The sequence below is a fragment of the Balaenoptera borealis genome, assembly GCF_965194805.1.
Source record: "Balaenoptera borealis genome assembly, chromosome: 11".
NCBI classification, from domain to species: Eukaryota; Metazoa; Chordata; class Mammalia; order Artiodactyla; family Balaenopteridae; genus Balaenoptera; species Balaenoptera borealis.
The window spans coordinates 46,878,401-46,905,139 of NC_138868.1; the positions used below are offsets into that span (position 1 = coordinate 46,878,401).

Here is a 26,739-nt window from a genome sequence, read left to right on the forward strand (position 1 = left end):
AAAGAACTATAATTTAGATCAGAAATTCAGCTTTTTTCATTGTTAGTAAGGCCTAGAACTGGGAAGTCTTCTTCAAACAAAATAACAAACTGAATAATAGATAACTGGAAAAGTTTTGTAACTAAAAGAAAAAAAAATGTGCCATCTTTTAAACTTTAAAAAAAATTTATCAGTAATTTTTCTTAAAGCCTAGACAGTATCTCAAGTTTTTTTTTTTTAAAGTAAAATGTATTTTAAAAAAACAAATTCTTGAAGGCCAGAATATAAACTAATAACAAGAAGTAAAATCTCCATAAGCTTAAACAGCAGTTTATGCTTTTTTAGAGTAGACTCACATCATCCATTAGTTGCTTTTAGTCTCACCCCTGGAAAGTATATGGTATTGCTACTTTACAGATGAAGAGGCTGAGTTAAGAGATAAGGAGATGTCCCCCAGATGACAGAGTTTTATGTGCCGTGAAACTAGGTCTAGAACCCAAACCTTATACTTTGGTGCCCTTTCCCTGCCCTGCCACATTCCCTCTCCTCCTGGAAAAACAGAGAGCCCTGCCTATACAAAAGTGACACGCATGCTGTGGCCGTGCATGTATGTTATGGCTAAGGTGCAGTGATGGACTGGTGCCCACCCGGTCAGTTCTCCAGCACCCAGCAACATGGCTGGAGCTATTCAGCGGAGCCAACTTAAATCCAGTGGTGAAGAACACATCCGTCTAGAAACCTGGGACCACTCTCTCTCTGGAAGCCCTCATCTCTCAGCACCCGCCTTTGGGGGAAACTGTTCCAAGAGGTACTAGCATCCTCTCCAGATGAGGAAGCTGGAAAACAGATGAGGACAAAAGCAATCAGGAGGAAATAGGACTACAAGTTCTTGATTTGTAAAAGGACTGCCCCTGAATCACTCTAATCAGTGTTTGCAAGTTTCTTGAGAAAGTTGAATTTACCCTACTTCAAATGCCTGCTCCTCCAAAGGCCATTCTTTCAACGCCCACATAATTGCTAAGCAACTTTGCTCTCAGGCCCCAATTTGAAGAATAAACTATTGTTACTACAATAAAAGATCCATATCCATGCCAGACCCTCATCTCTCCAGTTCCTTCATAGCTGTCTGCTAGTGCCTCTGCAGGGCCTCCGCTGACAAGAGATGACTAATTAACTGCTCGTGTGGTCTGTTCCTTTTCAGCGGTTTGCCATTTACCCTTTTTAAGCATTTTGCTCCAACTATCCTGAAACGATATCAAGGATGATGAATGACTAAACAGTATTTTAACACACATGAGTGCCTAATGCTTACCCTCCTCCCTCCCAAAGATGTAGAGATTACAAAGGTTCTCTGAAACAAGCCCCCCAGTCACAGACTGTTTCCCTTTACAGGATGTGCGCAATGGGCAAAATTCAACACTGAAAAAAAGGGGGGTAGGGATCGCTATTCCGACAAGCTTATCTGAACCGACACAATTACAGAACTATAATTCATAATGGGCAACCTTTTTTTTAAAATGTGAAAATTCCTGTCTGATTTATAAAATTTCAAGCTCATGGCGAATTACCAGAAAACTCTTCCTAACAGAATGACCAACTTCCTACCAGTGCTATGCCCTGCCTTAAGAGCATTGTCTTAATAGAAGTCCCGCCCCTTACCACAAGGACTCATTTTCCCTTTCCCGACAATATCTTTTCATCCTGCTTGTCACTGCTTAAGGCCTGCTTGCTTTCTGTTAAATTATCTTTATCATACTCAGCCTCAGAAATCTCAGTCATCTTCTGACTCAGTCCCTGAATGCAATCAATCACCATCCTAGACACTTTTACCAAATTAATCTTCAAAGGCTGCTGACCTCACATTATCACCTTGTCTGAAAGTCATCAAAAGCCTACGGAAGTAAAAACCAAAGAGGTATCTGAGCTCTGCATTTAAGTCACTTGGCAAGCCAGCCCCACTTTACATTTCTAGCCTTATTTTTTCCCACCCCTCTGCACCAACTGCACAAATCTAGTCAAACAAGCTTACTCACAGCACCCCAAACAAACCCTGTATCACTCCCATGCCCCCTCCAGGCCTCTGCTCTAATCACCCCTACACCTCCATTTCTACCTAATGTAACTGCCATCCCTTTCTGAAGCCTCCACCACCCAAAATCAAGATGGTCTTCCCCACTCTGCATTTCCCAAGCACTATGTATTTCTTATCTTACACTACCACACATGATTTTCTCTCTCCCATAAGACTGTAAATTTCTGAAAGGCCCATGTCTCACCTATGCTTGCATCCCCACAGCACTTAACGTGCTACTCAGAATCTTGCAGACAGCTTTCAATAAATGCTGAACAAATTCTTTCTAAAAATCCTCTTTTCACAGTAAAACCATAATACTTTAACAATGACAATGCTCTTAGGAAATATCCTACCGCTATCTCCTTATTTCACTGATAAAAAAGACTGAGGCCTGAGACTTGCCTAAGTCACAAACCGATTAGTAACAAATCAACAACAAGAACCCAGGTCTCCTAACTGCCTGTCCCACAATCATGCCCTGTCCTGGAAACATTCTCTTTTGCCTAGTCACATCCTTCAAGACTGGGTTATTCTTCATAAGCTCTAGGAAACCTTCACCGCCCCCTCTGTCCACTGAACTCCTATTCAGCACTTACGTGAATTCTGTTTCACATACCAGTAATATCTCAAATACCTAACTGCAGCTCAGTAAGGGAGGAAACCCTGCCTAATGTTGTTCTTCCATATCCTTTTCGGTGACCAGCAGAGGGTTAAGGGAGGACTCAGTGGGAGCATAACACTTATGGACACATTAAGGAAGGATATCTAACTCAAAACCGTCTGTTGTGATGTGTCCACAGAACGTATACCATTGAACTACAGTATATGCCACTGGATTACATTCTAAATAGACTACCTTTAATAAGTTATTTTGGATAATTCACTAAGTTAGCCCTCTTCAGAAAACAGAAAGAAAATACTGGTAAATTTGACCACATAAAAATTCTTAAATTTCCCTTTAAAAAGAGACACTATAAACAAACAAACAAAAAAGGCTAATAGCTCCAATATTCAAATTACTCCTAGAAATTATTAAATAAAAGGTGAACACCTAATTTTAAAAATGGACCACGGGGGCTTCCCTGGTGGCGCAGTGGTTGAGAATCTGCCTGCCAATGCAGGGGATACAGGTTCGAGCCCTGGTCTGGGAAGATCCCACATGCCACGGAGCAACTAGGCCCGTGAGCCACAATTGCTGAGCCTGCGCGTCTGGTGCCTGTGCTCCGCAACAAGAGAGGCTGCAATAGTGAGAGGCCCGCGCACCGCGATGAAGAGTGGCCCCCACTTGCTGCAACTAGAGAAAGCCCTCGCACAGAAACGAAGACCCAACACAGCCATAAATAAATAAATAAATAAATAAAATTTAAAAAAAAAAAAAATGGACCATGGACACGAATAGAAAATTCACAAAAGAAGCTAATGACTAATAAGTATAGGAAATGATGCTTAACTTCGCTAGTGATCAACATAATGCAAACTAAAAGAGCTACTACTTTTTGCCTGAAAAACAACACCTGGTGTTTAAGCAGACACAGGGGAGTAAAAATTGCCAACACCCAACACTGGAGAAGGTATAGAGCAGGTTTTCTCTGTCGCTGCTGACATTTTAGGCCAGATAATTCTTTGCTGGGGAGCAGGGGGAGGTGTCCTATGCATTGTAGGAAGTTTAGCAGCATCCCTGGCTGAAAACATCAAAGCATCTCGAATATCTGTGAATAGTAAAGTAGTTAAAGCATAACTCATCAACACAGTGAAATAGCTCATAGCCATAAAGGATGATGGTGTCTGTATCTATGTGCACTGACATGGAAACATGACCCTAACACACTGTTTAAGAAAATAGGCTACAAAAGCATATGAAATAGGATCCTATTTATATAAAAGGATATATATGTATGAGTATATGCACATATGTGCATGCATGTGTATACATGTAGGAAGTAAGGGAGACAGAGGGAGAAAGAGGGAGGAAGGATGGTGAGCGAAAGATGTTAGAAAATCATTGCAAAGTTAACTGCATCTGCCTTTGGTGGTAGAATTTCAGGTGCTTTTACCTTTGTCTCTATACTTTATTTTTTTTTTAAAGATTTGTTTAATATTTATTTATTTTATTTATTTTTGGCTGCATCGGGTCTTAGCTGCGGCACGTGGGATCTTCATTGAGGCATGCGGGATCTTTTGTTGTGGTGCCCAGGCTTCTCTCTAGTTGTGGTGGTGGGTTTTCTCTTCTCTAGTTGTGGCACGCAGGCTCCAGGGCACCTGGGCTCTGTAGTTTGCGGCACGTAGGTTCTCTACTTGAGGCACACGAGCTCAGCAGTTGTAGCACACAGGCTTAGTTGCCCGCGGCATGTGGGATCATAGTTCCCTGACCAGGGATCAAACCCACGTCCCCTGCATTGTAAGGCGGATTCTTTACCACTGGACCACCAGGGAAGTCCCTGTCTCTATACTTTAAAACAGGGGTCCCCAACCCCCAGGCCATGGACCAGTACCAGTCCGCGGCCTGTTAGAAACCAGGCTGCACAGCAGGAGGTAAGCAGCAGGGGAGCAAGCAAAGCTTCATCTGTTGCTCCCCGTAGCTCCCTATCGCTCACGTTACTGCCTGAACCATACCCTCCCCAACGCCCCCATTCCGTGGAAAAATTGGCTTCCATGAAACCAGTCCCTGGTGCCAAAAAGGTTGGGGACCTCTGCCTTAAAGTGTTGTTTGAATATTCTATGTTCTACCTTTATAATCAGAAAAAGTAAAGCTTTTATATTTATGTAAAATTTTTAAATTAATTTTTTAAATTAATTTTATTAGTGCTCTCTATCTGGGGTTTCAGCTAGAGAGCACCAATAAAATTATAAAATATGAAGAGATCATTGTAGGACTATAAAGTTGATGAAATTAACTCACTTGAGTCATTCACAAAGAACTATGCTTTGCCATGCCTCTTGAAGAAGTCACACTATGGGCAACAAAGTCTCCTGATCTGGGCAGCCTCCTTAGATTCCAGCCTCCCACTGGATCACAGCATAAACATATGTCTTTAAGAAGATAAATCAGGGACTTCCCTGGTGGTCCAGTGGGTAAGATTCCGCACTCCCAATGCAGGGGACCCGGGTTCGATCCCTGGCCAGGGAACTAGATCCCACATGCATGCCACAACTAAGATTTGCATGCCACAACTAAGGAGCCCACATGCCGCAACTAAGACCCAGAGCAACCAAAGAAATAAATAAATATTAAAAAAAAAAAAAGGATCCTGCGTGCCACAACAAAGACCTAGAGCAGCCTAAATAAATAAATATTTTATTTAAAAAGGAAGATAAATCATGTATAAGAAGATTTAACTCCAGTAAGTTTCTGTTTCTATTTCTCCCACTACTCTGTAAGCTCCTTAAAGAGAAGATCTTTATTGTATCTATCCTGCAATATCAAAACCTAATAAAGTGCCAAGGGGAGAGTGCCTGATGTCAACAAATGTTTGCTAAATGAGTCCCATTTAAGAATTTTCTTTCTTTCTTTTTTTGTTTTTTTTTGTTGCTGTTGTTTAGTTTCATTTAGTTTGCTTCTCTATCACCTTTATTTAGATGTGAGTCTTTCAATGTATTTCACTATACTACCAGTATATTCTTTCCAGGAAGAATTTTTGTTTAATTGGAATCTCTAATTCAGGTCATTTTTGAAGTAAAAAAACAATACCTCCATTAGTTATTAACACTACCAGAACTAGCAGGCAGTACTCATCTGACCTGAGATCTAGTAAAGCAGCCCAGTTTCTAAAAATTCCACTAAAGATTTTTTAGGAAAGGACTCAAGAGGAATTAACAGTGTATGAGAGAGAAGTCTATAGCAGAAGACAGAGAAATTAGGTAGTTCAATTTAGTACACTCTTCTCCAAGAGGAGATCTGAAGCCACAGTGTACACCCAAGGTGATGATAAAGATCACAAATCTGAGGTTTACCTCTGCTGCCCCATCCTCTGACCACTCTGTCCCCTTGTCCCCTTCTAGTCACTATAATATGGCTTCTTTCTATCCCTATCAATGTTATGAAATAGCTTTTTCAAAAAGATTCTGTGGTAGACACAGAGCTGCACCACTCAAGAAAGGAACTGCTGCCCAGCTACAAGGACTGTGGTTAGCTGAGAGCCTCTAGTTATTAGTACTTCCGGGGTCCACCTCAGCCAATGACTAAGCAAGCTGGTGACACCATTTCTGCCCAGGGTGGACGTCCTCTAACAGGCCCTCTTTGCTCCAGAGCTCCTGCTTTTGTTAAGTCTGTATCATGACTGGACAGCTCCTTTTCCCAATCCTGTTTCCTCTCTTTTTTCCCATAAGCATTTCTTCCCAATAACCCTTTTGCACTCCCAGCTCTGTCTCAGCATCTGTTTCCTGGAGAACCCAACCTGGGATAGATACCTTCTAAACAATTCACTCTCCCAAGTCTCTGGCACTGGGCAGTCTGGATCATCCTCTCAAGACTTTTTTTGGTCCCATGATATACTATTTTCTAAATTTCTCAAAGAACTTACTCTATCTTGGTCTACCTTTATGGGGTCACCTCCCTTACCCTTCATTCTCCCAATCTGGACATTTCCCAAAGCCCAATTTTGAGCCCCAAGTTCTTAAAAAAGTGCTTCAATTCTGAAAACATTAAGTCACCTTAATGACTCTCAGATCCCTTTCTGGTCTTGACCTATCAACTGAGCTCTGGTTTATATCATTAAGATGAAAGATTTCTATGCTAAATTTGCCTCACATCCAAAAAATCCAAAGGAGAGTTCATTACCTTTCTCCCCAGAACAGGTTTCCCACCCTGATTCTAACTTTGGTACCACCATTCCCTTAACAACAAAACTATGGACTCTCCTATTCTTGTACTTTTTAAATTTATAGTTTGTCCTATTTCTGGATCCAATTCAGCCCCCTCGCCCAATGCCATTCCTCTCTCCACTGAGTGAGCTTCTCTGTTGGCTAACCAGAGAATGTGGGACTGGGGAAACAAGGGCTCCCTGCCCCCAGCAGCAGCTCCCATTCTCCATTCTGAGGCCCTAACAAAGACCACTCACCAGGATAAGACCGTGGTAAACATATCGAGCTGACAAAGTTCAATTAGAAGGCTAAGCCTTGAAGACCTTGTCTGCTATTCCACATTTCGCAAATGAGGAAAATGAAGCCCAGCAAGGAGAAGAAACCTTCCAGGGTCACACAAATAACAGAGCAGTGACAAGTCTCCTGACTCCTTAACCAGTGTTCTCTCTCCTGACACTTTTTCCTGTGCCTCCGAGGGATTTACTTTCCAAATCTTTCATCACAGTTGTTCTTATAGAGGAGCTTCACACATTTCTTAAGGTCAGTGACAACTGTTCCTCTAGAAGCATTCTCTGACCTAATTCCTCCAATCCTCACCACAGGCTAGGCAGGTTCCCTTCCTCTGTGTTTCCCAGCGCTATGTACTTTATATCATATTTGAATTGTTGGTTTGCTGATCTATATCACTCACAAGACTTCAAGCTCTATGAGGGTAGGAAGCATATCGGTTTTGATTCCCCTGCCACCTTCCCAGTCTAGCACGCATCAACTTTCACAGCAGTCCCCCACTTGGTCTCCCCATCTCCAGCCTCTCCCCTCATGTCAACACACCCACATTGTTAGAATAATCTCAAAACTCTACCTTTGTCATATATCTACCCAAAAAGTATTAATAACTTCCCCTCTTTTAGAGGATCAGTTCTACTCATTCTAACATAGTCAACAAATACATATTAATCACCTATTCTGTACAAGAACGAAACCGTCTAAAATGTAACCCCATCTTCCTTTAAATCCTAATTTTCCACCATGCCTCAAATTAAACACTACTCCACCCAGAGTATATCCTTACTGCTCACAAATACTCCAAGTTTTAGCTCCTGCTCTTATCCACAATGCCACCATCATACCTGTCATCTTTCTGTGACTATACTGGACAAGATTTGCCCCATTCCCTCCAGAAGCAGCTGACATTCCATCTCCTCCATGAAACGTTTCTTGTCTACAACTGTCTGCATCTTTTTTTTTTTACAGATTTATTTAATTTATTTATTTATTTATTTTTTGGCTGAGTTGGGTCTTCGTTGCTGTGCGTGGGCTTTCTCTAGGTGCACGAGCGGGGGCTACTCTTCATTGCGGTGTGCGGGCTTCTCATTGTGGTGGCTTCTTTTGTTGCAGAGCACGGGCTCTAGGCGCGCGGGCTTCAGTAGTTGCAGCACGCAGGCTCAGTAGTTGTGGCACACGGGCTTAGTTGCTCCACGGCATGTGGGATCTTCCCGGACCAGGGCTCGAACCCATGTCCCTTGCGTTGGCAGGCAGATTCTTAACCACTGTGCCACCAGGGAAGCCCCTAAAACTGTCTGCATTTGTTTCTCTATTTCCTTTAAACTTCTACAGCAGCTCCATCTGACGGAAATATCATGCAAACTACATATGGAATTAAAAATGTTTAATAGCCACATTTTTAAAACACAAAAAGAAAGAGGTAAAATTAATTTTACTAATGTATCCAAAATATTATAACTACAACATGTAATCAATATTTTTAAAAGAGATATCTTACGTTATTTTCTTGTACTAAGTCTCTGAAATCCTGTGTATATTTTATATTTACAGCATATCTCAATTCAGACTAGCTACTTTTTCTTTTTTTCTTTTTTTTAAAAAAATATTTATTTATTTATTTATTTGGCAGCTCCAGGTCTTAGTTGCAGCAGGTGGGCGTTGCGGCATGCGAACTCTTAATTGCAGCATGCATGTGGGATCTAGTTTCCTGACCAGGGATGGAACCCAAGCCCCCTGCATTGGGAGCACAAAGTCTTATCCACTGTGCCACCAGGGAAGTCCCATGGACTAGCTACTTTTCAGTGCTCAATAGCCAGATGTGGTTAATGGCTAATGTACTGGACAGCATGGCCTACAGACCTCATTTTCCACACTTTCTAGAACTTGCTTATACGTTATCTTGTTGTAGTCATTTCATGTATTATCTTCTTTACTAAACTGCACACTCCTCAAGGTAAGGGACAATGCTGTATATTTTTCACTTCCCCAGAGTCCCTAGCAAAAGGTATAGATTAAAACCTTCAAATTTATATACTGTTTTGTAGATCAATTTTCTTCAACATCAGTGTTTGGTAAGAAACAGTTGGCTAGTAAATCTTCTGTTGTAATACATAGAGGTTGTGAGCTCCATCTATACAAGCAAGTATACTGTTAAAATGTCTTATTATTCCCATTTAACAGCAAGTCCTAAATACAACAAGCAAAGCAAATTCCCCAAAATCACCCCAGTGAAGAACTTCAGAATTCCAACCTAGTTCGATCTAACAGCCTGGTGTCCCATTATCTAACAGCATTTTCTCAAATCATCACTGAAGGAAGTCACTGAGAGTTAAGTCAGCTGCCTACCAGCTCCTGCTCTCAACTCCAATGTAACAGCATCTGCCTGAGACATACAACACCCTATGAACGAAAAGCACTGATGAGGAATGGACTGGGAGTTTGGGGTTGGTAGATGCAAACTATTACATTTAGAATAAATAAACAAGGTCCTAATGTATACCACATGTATAGCAATATCCTGTGATAAACCATAATGGAAAAGAATATAAAAAAAGAATATATATATGTGTATAACTGAGTCACTCTGCTGTAGAGCAGAGATTGGCAAAACACTGTAAATCAACTATACTTCAATTAAAAAAAAAAAAAAGAACTGATGGAGATGTGCTGCCTGGTAATGCAGGTAGCGCTCCATCCTCCCAGAGGTGCCTACCCAGTGAAATATAATACCTTCGACATTGTCCATCTGACAGAACAACTTTTATCCTAACTGCTGTCACTTCTGGTTGGTAAGCCATTGTGGCTGTAAAGCTAAATATTCCTAAGGAAGCAAAGGGTAAAGAAGGCATAGAACCTTGAGACTAAAAAACTAGTTTTTCTGATATTGTAGAAATCTCTTCCTAACTGTAAGATCTCCTTATATGAAATTTGACTATATGCAGATTTACTCCCAAATACCTTTCCACAATTAAAAATTAATTTCTGAAAACTGCAGTTTCAAGTAGACACAGATTTTGGGTTAAAAAAAAAAAGGAATCTGAAGATAGAATGAGAAGAAGGAAATAAAGCAGAAAGCAGAGCAGAAAAATAGATTTATGAAATGAAGCCTTGGGAAACATAAAGGAAGCTGAGGCAAAGACTAACTTAGACTTACGTTGCAGGATTTGGATTCCAATGTGTTAATAATCACTGAGGGGATTACAATAACCCTCCTGGGGGGCGGGGTGGGACAGGGAATGAGAGGGCAAACTGAATAAGTGAGAAAAGGTCATTCAAAGCCTCTTCCGTCTCTAGCTTCCAGTTACTATGCACCTCTGGGACTGCAGTAAGACCCCAAAGGAAGTACAAAATGGGGACCAGGAAGGTTAAGAGCCTCTGAGTCATAAGATTAGAAATGCACTGGCTATTAAGATGGAAGGCCACACACACAAAAGTGCCTCGTGGATTGAATATAATCCTCAATAAAGCAAAAGTTTACATATATTTCTAAAAAACAAAAACTTCCAGTCTATCTTACTGAAAAGTTTCTAGCAAGTAAGAAACGGAAAAAGGAAATAATCCAGAATCCATTATTACCATTTTAAGATTTTTAAATGTCTCTTATATGCTCTTTATTTGGAGAGCTGTCTTTACTGTTTCATTTTGGTGAGATACAAAAAATATTTACAAAGACTTTCACAGGCTCGCTCGTGAGTCATGCTCTGGTTCTGTAAATGGGTTTTTTTTTAAATTAGATTTTTAGAACAGAAACAACTTTAACCACAGGGGTTAACAGAAACATAACACTAAAGATTAGGGAGGGAATACTATACATGCCAAGTTCACAAGAATTAACCAAATCTTTTACATTGTGTTTCACACAATAAAAGCCCTTTACTGCAACTTGCTTCCTTTATATTTTCAACAGACCACTGGCCTGGCTCAATTACTTTTTTTTTTTTTTTTAAAGCTCAAATTTTTTTTTTTTTTTAAACTTTGGGTTTATTTTTATTTATTTATTTATGGCTGTGTTGGGTCTTCGTTTCTGTGCGAGGGCTTTCTCTAGTTGAGGCAAGTGGGGGCCACTCTTCATCGTGGTGCGCGGGCCTCTCATCATCGCGGCCTCTCTTGTTGCGGAGCACAGGCTCCAGACACGCAGGCTCAGTAACTGGCTCATGGGCCTAGTTGCTCTGCGGCATGTGGGATCCTCCCAGACCAGGGCTCGAACCCGTGTCCCCTGCATTGGCAGGCAGATTCTCAACCACTGCGCCACCAGGGAAGCCTCAATTACTTTTGTAACTAGCCAGATTAAAAATTTTTGAAGCTAAATGCCTACATGGGAACAGAGCACATGACATTATTCACAAGATACGCAAATCAACTGCAGGGCAAAAATTAAAGAACATTTAGTTGAAAATCTATCATTGAGAAATGAATAAAGATTCAAACTACCCATGTTGTTCCTCAATTTTTTTTCATTCACATCCTCACTAGTTGTGAGCTCTTTTACTTCAAAAGGGCACAATTTAAAACAAAACAAAACCCTGCATTTCTAAAAACAACAGGATAAGAGTGCAGAGCCAATAAGCTTACTCAAGACATTTCCAGCACTGACATGTAATTCACACTGCAACCATAACTGTAAAGTAAAATTATAACAGATGTTTGAAAACTATCACTAGATTTTGCTATATTTAAGAAAACAACACTAACTATAACAATAAGAGTACTAATTTTAAGATACTTTTTTATTGAAGTATAGTTGATTTACAATGTTCTGTTAGTTTCAGGTATACAACAAAGTAATTCAGTTATATATATACAGATATATATTCTTTTTCAGGTTCTTTTCCCTTATAAGTTATTACAAAATGTTGAATATACTATATATATTATGTATAGTAGTGTGCATATGTTAATCCCAACCTCCTAATTTATCCTTCCCTCCTCCTTTCCCTTTTGGTAACCACAAGTTTGTTTTCTATGTCTGTGGGTCTGTTTCTGTTTTGTAAATAAGTTCATTTGTTTTTTTTTTTTTTACGATTCCACATATAAGTGATATCATACGATATTTGTCTTTCTCTGTCTGGCTTACTTCATTTAGTATGATAATCTCTAGGTCTATCCATGTTGCTGCAAATGGCACTATTTCATTCTTTTTTATGGCTGAGTAATATTCCATTGTGTGTGTGTGTTTGTGTGTGTGTTATTTATATATATATATATATATATATATATATATATATATATATATACACACTACATCTTCTTTATTCATTCATCAGTCAATGGGCATTGTAAACAGTGCTGCAACAAACACTGGGATGCATGTACCTCTTTGAATTATAGTTTTCTCCAGATATATGCCCAGGAGTGAGATTGCTGGATCATATGGCAATTTTATTTTTAGTTTTTTAAGGAACCTCCATACTGTTCTCCAAGTGGCTGCACCACCTTACATTCTCATCAACAGTGTAGGAGAGTTCAATTTTAAGGTACATTTTGATTTCTGGAAGGAGTACAAAAAAAACTAGTAACAATGGTTACCTCAGGGGCAGGTAACTAGTGTGGGCCAGGGGTTGGAGGAAACTTACTTTTCACTTTTGTAAATGCCCTTTAGTACATTATGCATTTTATACCATATGTATATATGAACTATTCAAAAAGTTTCTTTTTGATGTACATTTGTTTAAATGATAGGCTTTGTCTTTTCAACTTCTTGGAATTGCATGTATTTCTAAGTAACACTGGAGATTTAGTATCTTTCTGCAAGACCATCAAAATTCTAAATAATTTGAAGATAATTTTTAAACACCAATGGAGAAGAATGCTTCTCCTTCAAATAATATGTCCAATACCTATTTCCCTTATGACTTTTGCAAATTTACGTAACCTAAAGGTAACAATGTCTGTTTCAGATGGCATATTAATAAAGTTTACTAAAATATGGAATCCATGGGCTTCCCTGGTGGCGCAGTGGTTGAGAGTCTGCCTGCCAATGCAGGGCACACGGGTTCGAGCCCTGGTCTGGGAAGATCCCACATGCCGCGGAGCGACTGGGCCCGTGAGCCACAATTACTGAGCCTGCGCGTCTGGAGCCTGTGCTCCGCAACAAGAGAGGCCGCGATAGTGAGAGGCCCGCGCACCGCGATGAGAAGTGGCCCCCACTTGCCGCAACTGGAGAAAGCCCTCACACAGAAACGAAGACCCAACACAGCCATAAATAAATAAATAAATAAATAAATAAATAAATAAATAAATAAATAAATAAATAAAACATAGTAAAATATGGAATCCACACACAAATGTCCCTCATTAAAAAAAAAAAAAAGACAAAAGAAGGGCACAAACATCAAAACCAAGGGAAAAATTGGTGAAAAAAAAGTTCAATAATGTTTACTCAGCCACCTGCATGTATGGAGCACCCTCCTATAGATATAAAGAAAAGTTTCCATCAAAATCTCTCCCAGTAGTTTTTAACTGCATTCAAGATGAACATAGCCTTAAACTACACAGTTTTTTCTAAGGAAGGGCTATTAATGAATACAAGTATAAAAGCAAGTAAAGAATGTGTTTCTGAAGATTTCTCTTCCACCATAAGCCTATTGCTATCTACTTCAGCAGCTGAAAAGTAGATCTCTACACAATTAGAACAAGCTTAACTTAAAACAATAACTTAGTTTAGTATCCCTCTGTATTCCAGCCTGAAAAATAGTGACAGCAAATCAATGACAATTACAAAAATGAGTTGCGGGCTTCCCTGGTGGCACAGTGGTTAAGAATCCGCCTGCCAATGCAGGGGACACAGGTTCGAGCCCTGGCCCGGGAAGATCCCACATGCCACGGAGCAACTAAGCCCGTGCGCCACAACTGCTGAACCTGCGCTCTAGAACCCACATGCCACAACTACTGAGCCCGCGTGCCACAACTACTGAAGCCCGTGCGCCTAGAGCCCGTGCTCCGCCATAAGAGAGGCCACCGCAATGAGAAGCCCGCGCACCTCAACAAAGAGTAGCCCCCGCTCGCTGCAACCAGAGAAAGCCCGCGCACAGCAATGAAGACCCAACACAGCCAAAAATAAGAATAAGTAAAATAAATAAATTCATTAAAAAAAAATGAGTTGCCTTCTAAAAATCCAATTACAGATTAAGCTAATACAGCTGATGACTGCTATGGGGGTGCACGGGCTGACTGTGCCGGTGGACACCTAATCAGCTACAACTCAGGTAGGGAGCCAGAAATGCCACAACTGGAGCCAAAGAGACAGAGGTACCCTGGAGAGGCTGCACAAATTGCCAGGAGGAAGCTCAAGGAAATCACAGGGAATGTGGGAGGAAGAGGGAGAAAGAATCAAGGTAAGGAAAGTGAGGCAGAGTTGGTTCCCTATTTGTTGGAGGGCATGGAGGTGATAAGGGGTGTTCTTTAATGAAGATCAAGATATTGACCTGCAATGACCTCATGCCCAGCTGTTTTAACAAGAAACGTCACTGTGGCTAGAGGAGGGGTCCGCAACCCCCAGGCTGCAGACCAGTACCAGTCCATGGCCTGTTAGGAACTGGCCGCACAGCAGGAAGTGAGCAGCAGGCGAGAGAAGCTTCATCTGCCATTCCCATCGCTCCCCACTGTTCGCATTACCACCTGAACCATCGCTCGCATTACCACCTGAACCATCCCCCCCCCACCGCCGCCCTGTGGAAATACTGTCTTCCACAAAACCAGTCCCCACTGCCAAAAAGGTTGGGGACTGCTGGACTAGAGGACAACCCAACATCTGCTTCTATAGTAGCTTATGTAAGTCACAAGTAGTTTTTAAATTCTGTATTCTGTATTTTTATCTTAATCATAAGTTTAATGAAAATCTATGTTTGCCTCAACAAATATCTTTTATTTTTAATAAATTTTTTCTTTTTGGCTGCGTTGGGCCTTCGTTGCTGCGCACGGGCTTTCTCTAGTTGTGGCGAGCGGGGGTTACTCTTTGTTGCAGTGTGCAGTCTTCTCATTGCAGTGGCTTCTCTTGTTGCGGAGCATGGGCTCTAGGCGCATGGGCTTCAGTATTTGTGGCACGCGGGCTCAGTACTTGTGGCTCACGGGCTCTAGAGCACAGGCTCAGAAGTTGCGGCGCTCGGGCTTAGTTGCTCCGTGGCATGCGGGATCTTCTCAGGGATTGAACCCGTGTCCCCTGCATTGGCAGGCGGATTATTAACTACTGCACCACCAGGGAAGTCCCAACAAATATCTTTCTTATGTTAATTTTTTCTTTGTATTTTAAGTTTCAAAATTTATACAGATGGTAATTTTTGTTTTACTCAAAAATATGTTATCACTCTTCAATAAGTGGTGCTGGGAAAACTGGACAGCTACATGTAAAAGAATGAAATTAGAACACTCCCTAACACCATACACAAAAATAAACTCAAAATGGATCAAAGACCTAAATGTAAGGCCAGATACTATAAAACTCTTAGAGGAAAACAGGCAGAACACTCTATGACATAAATTACAGCAAGGTCCTTTTTGACCCACCTCCTAGAGAAATGGAAATAAAAACAAAAATAAACAAATGGGACCTAATGAAACTTAAAAGCTTTTGCAAAGCAAAGGAAACCATAAACAAGACGAAAAGACAACCCTCAGAATGGGAGAAAATATTTGCAAATGAAGCAACTGACGAAGGCTTAATCTCCTTTAATATGAGCTGCTCAATATCGAAACAAAAAAACAACCCAATCCAAAAATGGGTGGAAGACCTAAACAGACATTTCTCCAAAGAAGATATACAGATTGCCAACAAACACATGAAAGGATGCTCAACATCTCTAATCATTAGAGAAATGCAAATCAAAACTACAATGAGGTATCACCTCATACCAGTCAGAATGGCCATCATCAAAAAACCTACAAACAATAAATGCTGGAGAAGGTGTGGAGAAAAGGAAACCCTCTTGCACTGTTGGTGGGAATGTAAATTGATACAGCCACTATGGAGAACAGTATGGAGGTTCCTTAAAAAACTAAAAATAGAACTACCATTCAACCCAGCAATCCCACTACTGGGGATATACCCTGAGAAAACCATAATTCAAAAAGAGTCATGTACCACAATGTTCATTGCAGCTCTATTTACAATAGCCAGGACATGGAAGCAACCTAAGTGTCCATCGACAGATGAATGGATAAAGAAGATGTGGCACATATATACAATGGAATATTACTCAGCCATAAAAAGGAACAAAATTGAGTTATTTGTAGTGAGGTGGATGGACTTAGAGACTGTCATACAGAGTAATACAGAAGTCATACAGAAGTAAGTCAGAAAGAGAAAAACAAATACCGTAGGCTAACACATATATATGGAATCTAAAAAAAAGAAATGGTTCTGAAGAACCTAGGGGCAGGACAGGAATAAAGACGCAGACGTAGAGAATGGACTTGAGGACATGGGGAGGGGGAAGGGTAAGCTGGGACAAAGTGAGAGAGTGGCATGGACATATATACACTACCAAATGTAAAAGAGATAGCTAGTAGGAAGCAGCCACATAGCACAGGGGTATCAGCTCGGTGCTTTGTGACCACCTAGAGGGGTGGGATAGGGATGGTGGGAGGGAGATGCAAGAGGGAGGGGATATGGGGATATATGTATACGTATAGCTGATTCACTTTGTTATACAACAGAAACTAACATACCATTGTAAAGCAATTATACTCCAATAAAGGTGTTTTTTAAAATGCTATTAGTTAATAATAAAGTTTAGGTATAAAAAATAAGCTTTTTGGCTTGTGGTTGCCAAGTGGAAGGGGAGGTGAGAGAGGGATGGACTGGGAGTTTGGGATTAGCAGATGCAAACTATTATATATAGAATGGATAAACAACGAGGTCCTACTATACAGCACGGGGAACTATATTCAATATCTGGTGATAAACCATAATAGAAAAGAATATGAAAAAGAATGAATATATGTATAACTGAATCACTTTGCTATACAGCAGAAATTAACACAACACTCTAAATCAACTATACTTCAATAAAGTAAATTTTTAAAATTAAAAAAAAATTATTTTAAATAAGCTTTTTGGGGACTTCCCTGGCGGCACAATGGTTAAGAATCCGCCTGCCAATGCAGGGGACACGGGTTCGAGCCCTGGTCCGGGAAGATCCCACATGCCCTGGAACAACTAAGCCCATGCGCCAAAACTACTGAGCCTGCGCTCTAGAGCCCGCGAGCCACAACTGCTGAAGCCCGTGCGCCTAGAGCCCGTGCTCCGCAACGAGAGAAGCCACCGCAGTGAGACGCCCGCGCACTGCAAGGAAAACCCAACGCAGCCAAAAGAAAAATAGTAAGATTTTTGTACTAAACTGGGGGCCCTCAAGGAAAATATTTACTAATTATAGCAGTGACCCAAACACATTTATCTAAATGAGTACTGTACTGCAAAGAAATCTCCTTAAAAGTCAAAAATAAATTTATTCCCAAAATGATGCCAATACTCCAAACTTTTCACAACTTCTCTTCACAAAAGAAGAAATAATGTAGTTTATGAGCTACGGCAGGGAAGAATCAATATCATAACTTTACAATCTCCAAAATATATGTACATAATAATAATAAATTAACTCTCAAAGATAACAGACGATGTTTTCCTTGAAAATCTCTTCTTCCTCAGCGCCAGTGTTGCCCCAAAGTGGTTCTTATATCCCATTTCTGGTCCCCTGGCTTCCATTCTTCCTCTCACCACCTACTCTAGCCATTCCCCAAGGCCACTGTTGAACCTCTTCTCTCCTTTTTCCAAGCTTCAACTACCAAGATCCTGTACCAACAGCCCCACACTTACCCAGGGACATCATCTCCAGCTAAACGTCCATTCATCAAAAACTCTTTCTTATACATACAAACACACTCATATCCTACACTCCAATCAAAATAAGTTACACAGAAGTCCCTATAAATGCCTGATTAATTCCTGTGGCCTGCAGTAGTTCACAAGGATCCCTTAGAGCTAAAAGCAGTCAATAGATACCCATTGAAAGAATGAATGAATGAATGAATGAATGAATAGGATGGGCTTAATCCTCCCCCCATTTCCACATAATCACATTCTAGTTTTCTTCAGAGGCAATTTCAAAGCTTTTTCATGAAGTAATTCCACCAGTAAAAAGTACTGGTCTCTTCCTCTAAAATCTCATGGGCTCTTATCTTCTATCACATTCAACATCTTCCTCTCCATAGTATTCCTGTACTTCTTATCTCTACCACCAGATCTTACATTTTTTAAGGATAGGGTAATTGTCTAAGTAATATAATCTATATATATACACAGAAAGACAGAGAGACTTCTCCAACGGTTGCCTATTCTTTTAGTTTGCCTACCAACATTTAAACTCTTTGAAGGCAAAAATTCGTATGTTTCTTTTTCCGCCACCTTCACTATCATATCACCCTTAGAATTAGGCACAGTATCTAACACATGAAGTGTCACCACTCACGTCAAAAACTGTGAAGGTAATTCAAAAAGACAAGTGTCAAAACTATTTTAGAATGCCCATACAGTTTTCCAAAGCAATAAATTTTAACCTCAATTTGGGTATGTAATTTTTACTCTGCTATTTAATAAATCAATTGTATGATATTTCCTCCAAGGAGATATTAACTCTTAAGAGCCTAAAAATACTGATCTTTTTATGAAATTAGCATGGTACCTTACACAAAGTATATGTAAAAGGTTATTTATGAACAAATGAATGAATGAGCAAATTAAGGCAAAATCTCTATTCCTAGCCAATGGATCAATGAACCTCGAACTTTAGAGTCAAAACTCCAAAAAGGAGAGAACTAAATAGAAACTTTTTAATATTTCCAATTCCAGAAACACTGGCAAGATGAACAGAACTGAATCAATCCCAAAATCTCTCAGTTAAGCAGACAAAGAGACAAAATACAACTGCACATTTGCATTATCAACATCCTGTGGGTAAAAGCTATGAACTAGGATTTAATACTTCCTGCCAAGCCTGCAGTCAAGAATCCTCTGGACACTTTTTCCATAAGCAGCCACAAAGACAATTTTGAATGGTGTACAACAAAAGTAATAGAAAATATTTCGTTAATGCCATCAATTGGAAGAGAAAAAATAGTGAAAACAAACAGAAACCAAATAGTAAAATGGTAACCCTAAATCGAACATCAGTAATTAAATGTAATTGGTCTAAACACATCAATTAAAAGATTGTCAGAATGGATTAAAAAAAAACAAGACCCAACTACATGCCATCTACAAGAAACTCACTTTAAACATAGTGGTATAGGTAAATTAAAAGTAAAAAGAGTGAAGAGTAAAATGCAACTCTATTCATAATCACCAAAGATGGAAATAACACAAATGTTCTTCAAGGGTGAATGGATTAACTACGGTACATCCATACAATGGAATATTGCTTAGCAATAAAAAGAATTATTGATACACAACAACATAGGTGAATCTCTCAGGCATTATGCTGAGCAAAAGATGTCACTGTCAAAAGGTTACATACTGTATGACTCCATTTTTATGACACTGTAGAAGAGACAAAACTATAGCAATTAAGAACAGATCATTGATTGCCAGCAGTTGAGGAAGAGGGGGGCAGCATGAGGGAACTTTTGGGGATGACGGAACTGATGGAACCCTGATTTTGGTAGTAGTTATACAAATCTATATATGTTAAAAGTCAGAACCATCCACCAAAATAGTCAATTTTACTCTATGTTAATTTTAAAAATAAAGTCAAATAAAGATTAAATGGATGATCTCTATGAATCCTTCCAGACTATGATTTTATGAATGAGAAAAAAAGAGGAGGGTAAAAGGAAAACAGGCAGAATGCTAAGTCCTACTGGCATAAAAGCCACTAGTCATAAGAACCTCCTGATTACTGAACAAAGTATACAAAGCAAACTCAATCTTCTGAAATTCACTCCCAGAAGAGGCTAAGAAAACCAGACATTCAGATCCAAAATGTGTATATTTTTAAATGCCTATGAATGGCTCTTCTTGTCTGTTTCCATATTTTACACTTTCAAGAAGCTGCCAATTTCTCCTGGCTAAATGCCACTTACCCTGCTTGGGGTTACTCAATTTACAAGCATTCCTTTATTTATACCTTATACGCTCATTTAATGATGGGGTCTTTGGCAGTCACAATAAAGACTCTGCAAAAGCACTTGCTTTTGCAAAGTGCCAGATCAGAGCTCCTCACCCGGAAACAAAGGTCCCTGCGGGACACGGCACACCCTCGATTCGTTCCAGACCTGAGGACGCTAGGTCTTCCTCCCTAGTCGGAAAGGGTACCCCACCGCCAAAGCGCCCCAAAATTGGAGGCCGCTGCGGGCCGGGCTCTGGGGCACTTCTCCCTTCTCGGAACTGCCTGGTTGCCTGGAGGGCAGCTGGTCGTTTTGAGAACTGCCCCGGTGCGGAGCGTGCCCCTTAGAGGGCTCTGACCAGTCACCTTGGGCAAGTCCCTTCCTCTCCCAGAACGGGGAGGAAACTTTGGATAGGTTTCCTAAGGGAGCTTCCCACCGCACTCTCCGAGTCAAACTTTCTGGGCCTCCCGCGCCAACAGGGAGACCGGCTCGCCCTTCAGAGCCCCCACCCGCGCCGTCCCTTGCTCACCAGGAGCCCTAAGGGAACTAACGCACCGGTCCGAGCGCGAGGCCCGAAAGTAAGAGGGAGGCGAAAAATGCCAAATCCCGGTCTCGGCTCCCTCCACCCCGAGCAGGCCGCTCGGCCGCATTCCGGTCCGCCATTCCCTAGGGTCACCGCCCGCCTGCCCGCTTCCACCCGGTGGTAGTAGAGCACGCGCCGGGGAGGGGCGAGTGCGGGCCCGGGGGAGGCGGGTGCGCCCACCTTGAGCTGGGACTTGGAGACCTTGCCGCTGTGGTCCAGGTCGAGCGCGGTGAAAGCATGCCAGATGGCCTTGAGCAGCTCGTCCTTCAAGCCCCCCATGGTCGCGGCCCTGATACCCCGGCTGCCGCGACTGTCCTGCCAGCCACTCGGCGCGTCTGACGCGCCTGGGCCTCTGCCGCCACCGCCCGCCGCGCTGTCACCTGACAGCGGCAGGCCCCGCCCCCGACAGGCCCCGCCCACTCGGCGCCCGCGGCGGACCGCGCTGTGCAGCGGGAGCGCTGGGTCGGGTGGTCCGCCTCTCCCTGCCTGTGGGGACGCCCGGCCGTCTTTCCCGGTTAGAACGGCAAGCGCCACCACGCATCCGCCTAGTGCTCCCAAGACCAGCTCGGGCCATTTTCGGTGCTCGCATGCCCCCCAAACAAGAGCCCCCTATCCCGAGAAAAAATATGAGAGGCCGGCGTCCCACAGTGAGAAATGGAGCCCTGCTCCTGACCCGGGGACGGGGTTACTGTCTGAGGAGGCCAGACAAGATCCCCAAAAGTCCCCGGTCAGGGGCTCAAATGCTGGCACAGTACCTAGTGGGAGAGGAGGGGGAGGGGAAGCAGGGAAGGGCCTCGAGGGAAATTGGTTCATGCATTTCCCAAACATTTCTTGATGCCTACTGTGTAGTGGTCTCCGGGGGCAAAGAGTTGAGGTTTAAGGTGGGTTTAGAAATCAGAGGGTCAGGCAACCTTTTCTAACTCTCAGCTGTTGAGGGACAGTTCACAATTTAGGAAGGGTTTGATGTGGGTAATGGTGCTGTTTCCTGATGTTTCTGTGCTTGCATAATAGGAGATCTGGAAGGACCCCAGCAAATCACTCCACCCATCTTACTAATCAGACTGGGTGGACCATTTAAAAAGAACCTATCTATGCCCGGAAGAGCGTCCTCCGCATTGTAGATGTTCATTTGATATCTGTTAACAATGATCACTTGACCTCTTTGGGCTTCAAATGTTCCACGTATGAAATGAGCATGGTTGCTCCAGATGATCTGGAAGGGTTCTCCTAGTGCTCACATCCTAAGATAATAAATATTGCTGGCTGACTCCAGTCTGATTAAGTCACCAGGCACAGTGCCTTGCATCTCCAATCCAAGACCAAATCTGGATAAAATGGAGAGAAAAACAAATACCAAGAGTTTTCAAAGGGAAACGGTTCTCAGATGAAGTTTGGTTTTGTTTTCCTCTTTTATGTTCCTAAATGCACATATATGAACTTTATTAAAAGGAAAAGGGCATCATAAGGAAGGGGGATTTGGAAAGAGCAGAAAAGGAAGGAGCAGCTTCAGTGAGCTTCAGGCCACAGGGAACTTGGTGGGGCAGAGGAAAGGATGGCCCAGTTGAAGGGAAGGGGCAAAAGCAGAGGGACTATCAGTCTCTCAGTGTGAGGGCCCTAGAGGCCCCACTTCTCCATTTGTCAGGACTTTTCTTGCTCTGCCAGAATCCAGTCTCTATCAATGATCTTCCCCAACTCCAGCTCAAGTCTGCCAGTCAACAAAAACACATGATTTAACCTCTAATTTCTTCATGCCAACTCAGCTTTCCCTAGGTAGTGACAAAAAAGAAACCCTCCTAATTCTCAAGGTTCAGATTAACCACTAGATGACACTCCTTCTCTCTCTGTATCTGGAAGCACCAAAAAGATATTTCAAAGCTTTTGGGGGGGGGGGGGGATCACATGACCAGTACATTCTGAACTTTCAAATTCCTACTTCTTGGACTTCCCTGGTGGTGCAGTGGTTAAGAATCTGCCTGCCAATGCAGGGGACACGGGTTCGAGCCCTGGTCTGGGAAGATCCCACATGCCGCGGAGCAACTAAGCCCGTGTGCCACAACTACTGAGCCTGCACTCTAGAGCCCGCAAGCCACAGCTACTGAGCCCACATGCCACAACTACTGAAGCCCGCATGCCTAGAGCCTGTGCTCTGCAACAAGAGAAGCCACCGCAATAAGAAACCCGCGCACCGCATTGAAGAGTAGCCCTTGCTCGCCGCAACTAGAGAAACGCCCGTGCACAGCAACAAAGACCCAACGCAGCCAAAAATAAATAAATAAATAAATGTATATTTTAAAAAAAAATTCCTACTTCTTCCACAATCCCCACTCTCATAATCTGAACAAATTTTAAAGCAAAATGATGTCATGGAAGGAGCTGTGCTTTGGAACCTAACAGATTATATTAATTCTCTACTGCTGTGTAATCAACTAACCCAAAATTTAGCAGCTTAAAACAATAATAAACATTATCTCATATTTTCTATGGGTCCAGAATTTAAAGGCCATTTAGCCATATAGTTCTGGCTTGAGGTCTCCTGAGAGGTTTCAGTCAGGATATGGGACTGTAGTCATCTGAAGGGGAGGCTGGTGCTGTAGAAATTACTTGTACCATGGCTCACCCACATGGACTTGTTCACAAAAGGCCTCAGTTCCTCCCTGTATGGGTCCACCTACAGGCTACTTGAGTGTCCTTACAACATGTCAGCTGGCTTTTCCCAGAGCAGGTGGTCCAAGAAAGAGAAAGGTGGAAGCTGCAATGTCTTTTATGATCCTGCCTCAAAAGTCACTTATCATCATTTCTGCAATACTCTACTGATTACTCAGGTCAGACCTATTTAAGGTGGGAGGGGAAATACAAAAGAGCATGAGTATCAGAAGGCAAGAACCACTGGGACCCATCTTGGAAGCTGGCTACCACACAGATGTAGGGCAGAATCCAGACTCCACCATTTGCTTACCTATGAGCAAATATGAGTCTTCATTTCTTCATAGGTAAAGTGGGAAGGCTACTATTTATCTTGCAAAACTGTGATGATGAGGCTTAAATGAGATACTAGTACATATGAGACACAGCATCCTGGTACCAGGCAACTGTTGATATTTGGCTCATGTGGTGGTTTTGTGCTGTGTCAATTTAACTAAACTGAAATTTAGTCCCCCAAATTTCCCTTCCCAGTCTGGTTCCAAGATAGGATTGGTCACAAGAGAAATTTGTGTAAGATTTGAAAGGAGCAAGTGAAGCAGCAGCCCTTGTGCTCTGAAGATGCCAGGTACCAGCTGCAGATTGTAAACTTGTTACTGACCTGCTGGCACATTGTTGGTGCAGAGCAGCAACTGGTCCCCAACTCCTCCAGCTCCCACCATATCTCCTATTTCAGCTTCTCCAAGCCTCTGGGGCAAGGCACACATGTAGTTCTGTGGTAAATGCATCAACTTCTCCTGCAGACCACCTGCATCAGCAGCATGAGAGATAGCTATGGGTTCCGTTTTGTCCTCATAGGTTCCAGTTTGTCCTTGTGGATTCTAGTTTGCCCTCACTCTCCCCAAGTTCAATCCAAGCTGTCTTCCTGACTGCTAAGCCCTGATGACCTATCAGTTTCAGGCCATTTCCGGATGCAGAGGCTACAACCTTCCATAGAATTCTTCACCAGCTTTCCTTTGTGATCCCTGGTTAGTTTCCTTTGATCCTCCAGCCATCTCCTTCCAGACTTTTTCTCCCCCAGCTTTTCCTACAATTGTGCTGTATTTAATCCCTGTTATAAATCCTGTATTCCTTAGTGGTGCTGCTTCCCTGACCAGCCCCTAACTGATATTGAAATTTGTGAAGTTAGATACTGTTAACAAAAAGCATGTGTTACTGGCTTTGGGCAGGGGGGTGGCAGAAGCTAAAAGGATCTCAAGTGAAGGTTTGAAAGACAGTGAGGGAATTGTTGTTGAAAGTTGCTGCTGTGAGTTGAATTGTCTCTCCCCAAAATTCATATGTTTAAGTCTTAATCTCCAGTGTCTCAGATGAAGTTTTACAGAGGTAATCCAGTTAAAATGAAGTCATTAGGGTGGGCCCTAATCCAATACGACTGGTATCCTTATAAAAAGAGGAAATTTGGACACACACGGGAAGAATGACATGTGAACATGAAGACAGAAATCAGGGTGATGGGTCTACAAGCCAAGGAACACCAGAGATAGCCAGCAAATCACCAGAAGCTAGGAGACAAGCATGGAAAAGATTCTTCCTCATAGCTTTTTGAAGGGACAAACCCTGCTGGTAGCTTGATCTTGTATTTCTAGCTTCCAGAACTGTGAGACAATAAATTTCTGTTGTTCAAGCCACCAGTTTGCGGCATGTTATCATGGCACCCCTAGCAAACTAATAGAGTTGGACAAAATGTTATAGCTGGTGAAAAGTTTGGCAACACTGTTGCCTGAGATAATGTAAAAACTAGGAAGAGTATCTAATGAAAACTAGTAAAGATACTTAATGATCTTGTGGATCTGGCTAAGGAGATTTCCAATCATAACATTGAAATTGCCAACTGGCTTCTACTATTTCTCTAAGACAAAATACAAAAAGGGAGTTGAACTAAGTTTGAATTGTTCAATTTTCAAGTAGAATCTAGAGGGACTGTAAAGGAGCCAAGATATGCTGGTTTCAAAAATAAAATTCTTCCTAATCCCCAGTCTCTCCTGGTAACCGACAAGGAGCACTAGGCCTGCCAGTGAGCTCTATCGAGCTCTCATCTTATCTTGGCCAAAGGCCTGTGTCGAAGAAAAAAATCAACTCATAGTCAATCTAAGAAAGAAATGGAAGATTTTATTCAAGCCAACCTGAGAATTATAATGCAGGAAGCAGTCTCTCAGAAAGCTCTGAGGACTGTTCTGCTTGTTAGAGGTCAAAGCACAGGTATATAAGTTTTTGAGACAAAGGGTTCTACATCAAAAGACATACTGACAGTGGACACAATCAGATCTGCACATACGAAGTGGGTCATCATGACCCCTTATAAGATTAAGAAGGAAAACATTCTCCTAGGGCTTCCCTGGTGGTGCAGTGGTTAAGAATCCGCCTGCCAATGCAGAGGACATGGGTTCCAGCTCTGGTCCGAGAAGATCTCACATGCCACGGAGCAACTAAGCCCGTGCGCCACAACTACTGAGCCTGCACTCTAGAGCCCGCGAACCACAACTGCTGAGCCCATGTGCCACAACTACTGAAGCCTGTGCACCTAGAGCCCGTACTCCACAATGAGAAGCCACCGCAATGAGAAGCCCGCACACCGCAACGAAGAGTAGCCCCCGCTCACCACAACTAGAGAAAGCCTGCGCACAGCAACGAAGACCCAACGCAGCCAAAAATAAATAAATAAAATAAATTAAAAAAAAAAATTCTCCTAAGGAGGTCTGGGTAATGCAGATGCACAACACACACTAAAGGGGAAGGAAGAGGCCCAAACAGGCGGAGAAAATTTTTAAATAAAATATGAATTTTATCCCATCACTGAAATGCCCTGTAATCAGTGGGCACAATCTGGCAACAAGAAGCAGAAATGCTGAGCAACTGTGCCTGAAGCCGGCAGATGTGGGAGTGGTGTCCGGCCCCTGGCCACTCAGCGGCTGATAGCATCTTTGTGACTGCCATTACCCCAAAGCTTTCCTGAGAGGAAGCTTCTGGTTCCATGGGAAGTTTCATAAACCAATGCCAGGATTTAAGTTCTCAGAACCAGGACAAATTGCAGTCTCCTCAACTGGTGAAAACAGCTCTCTCCGCCTCAGGGGTTATTGTGAGGATCAAATAAAATAACAGCTGTGAAAGCATGGCATAGTCACTAAAGCCCATCCAAATGGGAGGGGCAATCATGAAAAACAGGAAGGAGGAGAATAATGGAACTCTGATGCCAACAAGGACAAAACCCTCTGAGGCCTTAGGG

At 42.1% G+C, this 26,739-nt stretch overlaps 1 protein-coding gene and 1 long non-coding RNA gene across 3 annotated transcripts in view; both read right to left on the reverse strand.

Moving 5' to 3' along the window:
* The window catches only part of SWAP70 (switching B cell complex subunit SWAP70), a 78,575-nt gene extending 57,384 nt beyond the window's left edge, over window positions 1–21,191 (reverse strand). Inside the window, exon 1 of one of the 2 annotated variants that reach the window (XM_082341546.1) lies at window positions 20,997–21,190. In XM_082341546.1, coding sequence (XP_082197672.1) covers window positions 20,997–21,095 — 99 coding nt within the window. In that variant the 5' untranslated portion in view covers window positions 21,096–21,190. Of the gene's footprint in view, window positions 1–20,996 lie in introns of both variants that reach the window. The other variant, XM_082341547.1, reaches the window with a different exon arrangement.
* Window positions 8,740–20,981, reverse strand: LOC309605636. Its single transcript, XR_014231462.1, has 2 exons — window positions 13,419–20,981; window positions 8,740–13,077 (listed from the first exon to the last, which is right to left on the reverse strand). It is a non-coding gene; the product is annotated as an uncharacterized lncRNA (long non-coding RNA).
* Window positions 21,192–26,739: the final 5,548 nt, after the last annotated feature.